Source organism: Nanorana parkeri, unplaced genomic scaffold, assembly GCF_000935625.1.
Source record: "Nanorana parkeri isolate BGI_ZX_2015 unplaced genomic scaffold, ASM93562v1 scaffold336, whole genome shotgun sequence".
NCBI lineage: Eukaryota > Metazoa > Chordata > Amphibia > Anura > Dicroglossidae > Nanorana > Nanorana parkeri.
Genome location: NW_017306604.1, coordinates 802215 through 812130, shown reverse-complemented (window position 1 = coordinate 812130; position 9916 = coordinate 802215). Strand labels below are relative to the sequence as shown.

Here is a 9916-nt window from a genome sequence, read left to right as displayed (position 1 = left end):
AAGCATTATATTTCCTCTCTCCTTATCTCCATAACATAAGATAACATAAGGGGTAGGTGTTCTGTAGTATACTGAGGTAAACAGGGCAGGGTTGATAACACTGCTTGAGATTTCAGTGCAGCACAGGCAGAGATCACAGGAAGTTATGAGCTCACTGGATTTCTGGCAGGCTCATCGGGTGGAATTTATCAAAACTGGGACAGAATCTGGAGCAGTTGCCCATAGTAACCGATCAGCTTTCTCTTCAGTTTGTGCAATTAAAGTTGACCTTTACAACCTTTGAATATAAATCACATCAGCATACAGTTCTGCATGCTGATATGTAATCATCTTACATTCATTAGCTAAGCAAACATATTTTTATTTTACGTACAATTTATTGTTTTTATACTTCCTGATCCTCTTGGGCATTAGTGATGTAATTGCGCCCAAGCGTTGCATCCTGGGAAGATTACATCAACAGAGCATTGCTGGGAAATCTCATCTGTAATCTCAGGAGATCTCAGGGAAAGGCATTTTCCTCCCCTGAGATGATGTGCATGGTCACATGTCCTAGTCACATGTGCCAAAGTTCCAGGAAGTAAAGGGAGATGGAATAATCTGCCCTTAGTAAAAATGGCCACTGCCAGAAAACTGGAGAAGAAAAGATAAATAAGGTATACAAAGAATAAAAAGCCGACAATCATCTATAAGTATGTTTGTAGATTGTCATTACTAAACATTTCTAAAGGTTTGTTGTTATTTTGAAGATATGGGTAAAGTTCCTCTTTAAGCTTTAAAATTGAAAGACAGAAGTTGAATGGTTGCCATGGGCAAAAGCCACTGCTCTGACTGGTTCAGCCGTGTGTGTAAGCTGTGCTTCAGTTATTGAGCTCTGTTGCCACAACTATAGCTTGTTAAAAACATTATGACAAAGTCGCGGTGAGACCAGGGAAGATTTCCCTCGCTCAGCCGGGCGCCACTGCACAGGAAGTCTGGTGAGTGAATCTAAAAGGGGGCTTGTTAGCTTGTTAGCTTGTGGGGGGATGTGTGTTAGTTATAACTGACCTCTAAACTGTGCATGACATACTACTAACCCCTGCATTGTGCATTATATACTACTGACTAATGCACTGTGCATTACATACTACTGACCCATGGCACTGCGCGTTACTTACTATGGACCCCTGAACGCCACATTAGATACACCTGACCCCTGCACTCTGTGTTACCTACTCCTGAACTATGTACTGTGTGTTACATACTACTGACTTCTACGCTTTTTATTCTCTACCCCTCAACTATGCTTTACTCCTACCCCCCACGTTCTGCATTACAAACGACTGATCACTGCATTGCTTATTGCTGACCTTGACTAACACTCTGCTTTAATTACCGCTGACCCCTGAACTCTGCATTACTTACTACTGACCCCTGATGTCTTTGTTCCCTACCTCTGACCCCTGAACTCTGCATTACTTATTCCTAACCCATAAACTCTTCAAATTTTCCATACTTTTCAATGGAACCTTTTTGCACCCTGGTGATCTTTGATACCTTCCATGTTGTTGAGGTATTTCTCCACCTCTCCAGGGTTGCCTATCCCTGCATTAAACCTTTGGCTGTGTTGCAGAATTTGCCTGCGAGCGACTTGATCCATCACTCTATGTGGAAGGAAGGAGGAAAATATCACACATGCTGCCGTCACAGTACGGAAATAATTTTGGCAGGTCCCACTGCTCCTGACAAGTAGATCTATTACTTTTCGTCATTGCCGGGAAGATATCTGGCCATTTATGACCACATGAAGGTGATTTCACTCTTCAGCTCCTGGCAGATATAGAAATATCCACTTTGAGGAACTGACTTTTTAAAAATACTACAGTGCACGGATAGGCACGCCATGTCTTGCTTGGCTGTGCCCATGCTATTAGCACTGTCTCTCCTGCACTCTGCTGGCTGTAATTAGAATCACAACTGGGGAGCTGAATTGCTCATTTACAGTACCACGGGGGAGCATAAACTCACATTTTCACTGCAGGATCATTACATTTTTCTTCCCAAATTATATGTTCTGTTCACTAGAGACACCAGCTGAACAGCCCTATTATGTTGCCTAACAAATAAGCAAACGTGATGTCATTTTTCCACTTTATATTACTTAGGGTGTGTCTTTCAACACAATACTTTGTATAAAACACGTACATATAAACTGTATAAATATATACAATGTGGGGAATTTATTAAAACTGGAGCAGTTGCCTATGGCAACCAATCCGCTTCTTTCTTCAGCTTGTTCAGTTAAGCTTTAAAAATGAAAGGTGGATGCTGATTGGTTGCCATGCACAGCTGCTCCAGATTTTGTCTGCTCCAGTTTTGATAAATGCCACTCAATGGGGGGAATTTATCAAAGCAATTGCGACAGGTTTAGCCTTTTAGATCATTTGTTTTAGATAAAACAATTTAATGTGCAAATCTGTCTTTAACATATGCGACTGTTTTGAGCAGAGCTTGCACTACTTTCAAATTGCGCGTGTTTTGTGCCCGTTTTACGAAAGTTCACAACTGTTTACATCTGCACTTGTTATGTGGCTGTCTGAAACTGGAGCTTCACCTAACAAAACAACAGCAACTTAAGAAGTCCCCATGACCACTTCTTCAAGAAGCCACAGTTAAGCTTTCTGCCTGGAGATACAAGTCTTCTTTCCTATCTAAGTCTATTTAATCTAATTTATGAACGACATTACACTAGCAACATGAATCTGGCGCAAAGTGTGTCAAATATATTCTGTGCAAGTTCAAACACTCGCAATTGCTATGATAAATTCCCGCCAATGTGTTTCTAATGTGAAGTGCCACTCTACTCTTGATCAAGTTCAATTGTTTATGTAAACCTAGACCCCTATATAAAAAGTATTTTTTTAAAGTATTTTTTATAAATACTGTATATATGCAAAAGACTAACCTAATTATACTATCAAGGTGTTGACGTTTAAAGTTTTGCTTTAATGTATAGTTTGATATGTAAATGGGAGCCTATTACAGATTTGACTATTATATAGACGGTTCTACTTGCTGTTGGCTCTATCTATCTATCTATAAGCAGCTGACCCTTTGCCGTGTTTGCCGTAAAACACCCACAATGCACCTGGTAGCCAGGGACTGTGTTATATTTGTCCATGCTGTTATAGGAGGGAGCTCAGAGCAGCATTTTGGTTTTCATATTAACAAAATGGTACCTAGTTAAAAACTGTAAGGTGATCCCATAATGCTAACATAACATAGTGTTGTGTTATTATTGAAGTGACACTAAACTCAGGAGTTACATCTTAAAAAATGCATACAAGTACCTTAACTATTAACAAAAATGTATCTTATTTGTGTATCACTCGGCTGTAGACCCTCAAATCATTTCTGAATTGGTGCTGACACTGTCCTTCCTTCTGGGAGGGAGGCTACTTCTGTTCCCCATGGTCCCTGTGTGCGTGTTGTAAAGTAGTCACCACTCCAAGCTCACTCGAGTGATGGATTACAATCCCAATGCAAATGAGTAAACTAAACATGAGATTGTAGTCCATCACTACAACACACACAGGGACTTGTTGCGGTGACTACTTTACAACACACACAGGGACCATGGGGAACAAAAGTAGCCCCCCTCCAGAAGGAAGGACAGTGTCAGCACCAATTCAGAGATAATTTGAGGATCTGCATCCAAGATTCAACTCCTGAGTTTAGTGTCACTTTAAGTGTTATCATTAATGGTAGGAACTTTAACATTCTTCCCTTCCTTATCCCTAGCTGAAACAGATACCGACACCATTGAACTACCTTTTAGCATGTTACGTCTCTATTGCCATATGATGCAGTTGAGACCAAGTGACTGTATGGAGTCCAAACCTGCAAGTATTTCAGTGATGTTAATATATGCAAATAATAAATGTAGGAATAACTTCAATTGTAACCTCTCTTTTGATTAGCCTTTAGGATTGCACTGCTAAAAACTGAATCATGTTTTACGAATAGTGATGGTTACAGCAAGTGCAGATAAAGTTGAGGAAGGAGCGCCACCTGCCGTCCACTGCGGGTATTATCCAAATGTAAATTTTGTTACCACCAACTTGCCAGTAACTGTATAGCTAAACCTTAACCTCAAGCTCGGTCCCACAAGAACGGTTCTGTTAGTATTTAGAATGCTAGGCACTCAAATGATGAAACAGCCACGTTCAGTATTAAATCTTAATTTATCAAAGCAGTGTTAAGAGCCTACTAGTACTTTGCAAGATGCCAGTATACAAATGCAGTGCTGGTTTCCCAGAGTGTATGCCCACTGCATGAGAATGTCTTGCTATGAACAGCTTGCTTGCTATCTACTGCACCTCTGCTATTAACAGCTCAAGCTGCCAGTCAGTTCTTCTCATAAACAAAATGTCAAAGGGTACCTCCGATATTTACCAACAGTCACCGATTCTAGTGGAGTGGCCCCAATTTGTCGAGAAAAGGGTAATGCCTCTGCTAAAAACTGGACTCATTTGAACCAACTAAAGTCTCCTGTATGACAGTGTGAGCAAGTATTAAATCCAGTTACTATGTAATGCACAAAACTTAAGGCTCCAATCACACGGGGACGACGGTTGTCCAGGATTATTCAAGACGGTAGTCTACGCGCGGAGCAGCTCTTTAAACATTTGTTCGCACATCACTGAGCTCGGTCGCAGAATCGTCGCTGTCGTCACTTTCAGTGTCTGATTACGAATTTCCCAACGCTATCGCTCCATTCTGCAAGTGATTCTAATTCACTATCGCTGTTTTCTACCTGGTCTAAAACCGCTTTTGACCTAAAGGGACGCTTTTTGGATGCCATGGACATTCTCAAGTTTCCAGGCAGAAAGAACAGTAAAAGTGCAGGCAGGGCACAGGACAAAGCTCTAGGGACAAAACTGAAGTGAAATAGTTTGATACATAAATATAAGTATAGCAGATTACATTGTATTCTGTGTAAATGTCATGTTTTCACTTTTGAATTTCCAGCCGGCTCCGCCCCCCGCTATGATGCACGAAAACGAAACTGAAAGCCGAACGCCGGCATCGGCCGGGCGCACACAGCAGAGGACACCTCGGGCTCGCAAGGACAAGGTAAGTGACACTTTTGTGCTCTTCCGAGTGTGGCTCGGGGTTACCGCTCTCGGTGCTGAAAATTAACCCCGAGTCACACTCGGGAATACCGCCAGGGAGGTTAATGTGCATTGTTCAGACTTTTGCGGTGGATGCGCGGTACGAAACCGTGCGGCCCAGAGAGTAGTCAATTTTTTGACGGATTCCACACGTTCGCGGCTATAGTAATAACTGCAAACGAGCGGAATCCGTGCTATATGTGAACGGAGCCTAAAAGTTAAACAAAAGTACTTCCTTTACCTTCCATGACTCCCACAATCCCTCTCCCAGACACTGCAGCTCACATTGGGAGGGTCCCAGCAACAAAAAGGCAGTGCTTTCAATCCGAAAGCAGGATTAAGTGTGGCCAGGTGATGATTGACAAGGGACAGGCTTACAAATCAGCAGTGACAATGCTGATCGTCACACCCCCTGCAATGTCTTATCATCCTACTCTAGTGCAAGTAGGTACAACCTACATGAGAGTGACAACTCTGCTCTGATTTCAGGAGCAGTGTGGGATTGTTGCCACACCGTTACAGGAAGCTGCATTAGGTGAACTTCACTGGAAGGATGAACAGGTATTTGTGGGACTTTACAGAATCAGTGAAACAACCAGAAAATCATGCATCACTGAAATGATATGTATGCAAAAACTTTTTTATTATTTAAATTTTATGGCAATTTTGTAAGTGTGTTTCCCAGCATCCCCTGAAGCAACGACATAAGTAACTATGGACTTGTGTGAGCTGGTATCCAACCTCAGTTAGCCCAGTTCTATTAAGACAGAAAAGTCTCACTGGTCCATTGGCAGGGACCTACTAGATCTTTTTATTTTTATTTTCAGCACCGTTTGGCCATCTTCAAAAACATTTCGGAGGCAGAAAACCAGTTTACTGGAAGTAGGCATCTTACCGCTTAGCACTACTACCATGCTAAACCCAAAGACATCTGCGCAAACTCCTACATTTACTTGTACTCCAACACAGTGCAGCACTCCTCCCAAAAAAACTTCAACCAAACAATAGCCAACAAACAAGTATATGGACTGGCATATACACTGCATGGCCATGGATTTCAAGCAGTGTTATGATCGGAGGTTGGTTAGGTCTAGGGGTTCAGCAACATTACGTCCCCAAAAATGAGGTCAGCTGCCTCCCTGAATATACCGAGTGCTCAGGTTCTTCCATCAATGGATTTTTTCTTCCCTGATGGCATATTCCAAGATAACAAAGCCGGGATTCATCGGGCTCAGATTGTGAAAGAGTGATTCAGGGTACATGAGACATCATTGTCACATATGGGATTGGCCACCACAGAGTCCAGACCTTAACCCCATTGAGAATCTTTGGGATGTGCTGGAGAAGACTTTACACCGTGCTCCGACTCTCCCATCATCACAAGATCTTGGTAAAACATTAATGCAACTCTGAAGGAAAATAAATGTTGTGACATTGCATAAGCTTATGGAAACAATGCCACGGCAAATGTGTGCCATAATCAAGGCTTAAGACAGTCCAAGGAAATATTAGACTAAGTGCTTAGTGGAAGTGTCATAAACACATGATCAGTTGTTGAACTGTAATAAAATAACTGCATCCCCTTAGCACCCTTGGCCAAGGTATCAACTTATTTGAAAAGCTCAATTAAGTAATTTCCATAGATCTCTCCCATCATCACTACAAGATCTAGGTGAAAAATTCATGCAATTCTGGGTGTAAATAAATGTTGGGAAATTGCATAATCTTATCAAAAAGATGCCATGGTGAACGCGTGCCGTAATCACAGCTAAAGCTGGTCCAACGTACTAGAATCGCGTGACTTTGTTTTTGGCCAGGCAGAATACATATGTTTGCACAAGGTTTATAAGCACATTTCAAAGCCCTTCACATCATTTGAATATACAGTATGAATAATAATAGCACATACTGATTTGCATACCCTTGAGTTGGTTGGGTATTGTTAGTGTGAAGTCTTGTGGGGGAGCACTGCAATTTCTTGGGATTTTAGAGTAGAGTAAACTGCTACAATGCTAAAAGGCTTTTCATCTTTTTTCTCAAAGCTTCACCATCCCAATAAACATTTCAGTCTTTATATACCTCCGGTGGTATTTTTATGCTGTATTAATGTATTTACAAGCCCAGCAGACTCAGCACTGTCCTCTTCTCTCACACTGCTCTCCTACACATCCAGTCCCTCGCCGCCATCTTCCTGTTTACGTCATAGGGAACCCTTCTGTCTCTTCCTGGTTCTAGTATCCACGAACCACCATCCCTCCACCTCCCCTTCTCCAATGACGCAATATCTCACACATTCACAGGCATGGATCTGGCATGGTGACATGCTGTTTTATGAATTGGGGAAAGCAATGCTTGCTGGGATAGCGATGTCTCAAGAGGAATTGTTTTATAGAACAACATATAAAACAGACATGGCGCCAGATCTCTGTCCGTAGCATTTACATGTTGTTCTAAAAACGGTGGAAATTAATGCTCCAGGAGGCTGCAGGAGACTAAGACATCATTTTTATCTAGGTGAGAATTGTGGAGGGAGGAGGATTAGAATGCTGCAAAGTTTTATTTTCGAGTGAAGGTACACTAAATTGACATACTGTACTTCCCAGGACGCCTACATATTGGGTCCAAAAATAAACAAGATTACAAAAACTGCATGTAGGCGTAGCAGACACTAAAATAATGAGGAGAGGTGTCATGGATTGAGAACAGAAGTTACAATAAATAGTCATAAAGGTAATATAGGGGCTATCACTTCTGATTTCGTTCAGAAAATGCTAGCGTAGTCTCCCCGATATCATGGTGACCTTTTGGCTTTAATGGAGTTGTAAAGTCCCAGCATACTGTATATTATGCTGTTACAACATCGGCACTGTTATAGGAATACATACTAGAGTTGTCTCTGATAATACAATCAAAGCTTACTCGAAAAACATCCCTTTTATGTAGTTAGTGTTGCCTTCCGTCTGCCTTCAATAAGTTAGTTTACCATCTTCTAGGTGGATACGGTTATTAGGAGTAGAATAGAACTTATAGAAATTCAGTAAAGAAACACAGATTTGTTTTTAGTTTTTGATCATAGATATCTTTTAACACCTTCTAAGTCGCTGACCCAGAACAAGCATGCAGATGAGGAAAGTCAAAGAAAAAAGTCAGAAGTCCTTATCGGCATACTTGGTCTAGGTCAGGGAGTCAAATTATTGAAAGCAAGAGCGTCAGACAATATCATTACTGGAAATAAGACAAGCAATGGCAGCCTTTATACTTCTTTTGTGACAGGTTACCTGCACTCATAACCCTGTTTTAGTACCTTAGGCAGTGGTTTCTGGAAAGCCTGCATGGCCAGGAGCACAGGGGCAGCTGTAGGCCAATTGTAGTATCTAAATGGGGCAAAAAAAAAAAAACCATACGTTACAAATTTACATACACATACAAAGTACAACAACTGAAATAAAGCAGAAGCAAGCATGTCATATAACAGAGGCTGATTATTATTATTCAGATTATTCACAAGGCAAAATAAAAATGAATACTGTCAGATTAGGTCCTTGAAAATTTTGCAAAGGTCACAAATCGCTTGTTAAGCATTGGCACTCCTCAAGAGTAAATAACAATAATAATGACCAGCTCCATGAATTATTCACAGGACATAGGACAGCTGATTTACATATATGCAAATGAGGGAGGACATAGGAGTGAAAAAGTCAACTAAGAGTTTTTAGCATCACTTTTGTTTTTTTGCAAGCGTTGACTGTTCCAAGTCAGCGCTTTTATGATATTACCATATAAATGAATATCTGCCGAAAGGAAAACCAGTGAACCGGTCACAGGGTCATTGGTGGCCAAGGCTCATCGATGCCCGTGAAGAGCGAAAGCTGGCCGGTATAGTGCGATCCAATAGAAGTAGCTTAAATTGCTGGAAGGGGATAATGCTGGTTTCGATAGAAAGGTGTCTGAACACACAGCATTGCAGTTTGTTGTGTATTGGGGTGCGTAGCCACAGACCAGGCAGGGTGCTTATGCTGACAGGTGTGCACCAGCAAAAGTGCTTACAATGGCCACATGAGCATCAGAACTGGACCATGGAGCAATGAAAGAAGGAGGGCTCGTCTGATGAATCACATATTCTTTGACATCATTTAGATAGCGGGGTACCTGTGTGTCATTTACCTGGGTAAGAGATGGCACCAGAATGCACTATGGGAAAAAGACATAGGTAACAGTAAGGGCCCCACATCAGCGCTGATAGAGTTCTGAATACTTTATTCGTTATGAAAAATCAACAAGATAAGAAAGCCAATGTGTTTCAAGGGTTCATACACTCCCCCTTCATCAGGGCTTGTTAGGCGAGCTACTTCTGGAAGATCTGGACTCAAACGGGTTTAAAGTATATCATCTTATATAATATCAAATGCGGGTTCAGACATTCCAGAAACCACTTAAAAAGGAGAACTATGAGATGAGTGCTTTTCACTCACCTCATAATTCTAGCCGATCTGTGACAATGAGACTGTCACAGGTCGGCTCAGTAGATCAGGTGGTGAGCGAACACATACCAGCGTTCGCTCACCTCTCGATCCTGTCACGGATCTCTGCCATGACAGGGGAGGGGCTGGATTCCCCCTCCCCAATCCGCCAGCCCTGCCTGGCGGAACGGACGGGGGAGGGGGCGGGTACAGCTGGCTCTGCCTCTAGATAGGCAGAGCCAGCTGTCAGTCACGCAGCTGGGCGGATCCCGACACAATTGTCGGGATCCGCTTCAGCTGCGG

At 42.0% G+C, this 9916-nt stretch overlaps 1 protein-coding gene across 1 annotated transcript in view; it reads right to left on the bottom strand.

The window, feature by feature from the left end:
* LPIN1 (lipin 1) overlaps positions 1 to 9916 on the bottom strand; it is a 99016-nt gene that overhangs the window by 31256 nt on the left and 57844 nt on the right. The window contains exon 11 of the mRNA XM_018558399.1: positions 8458 to 8527. Coding sequence (XP_018413901.1) covers positions 8458 to 8527 — 70 coding nt within the window. The remainder of the gene's footprint in view (positions 1 to 8457; positions 8528 to 9916) is intronic.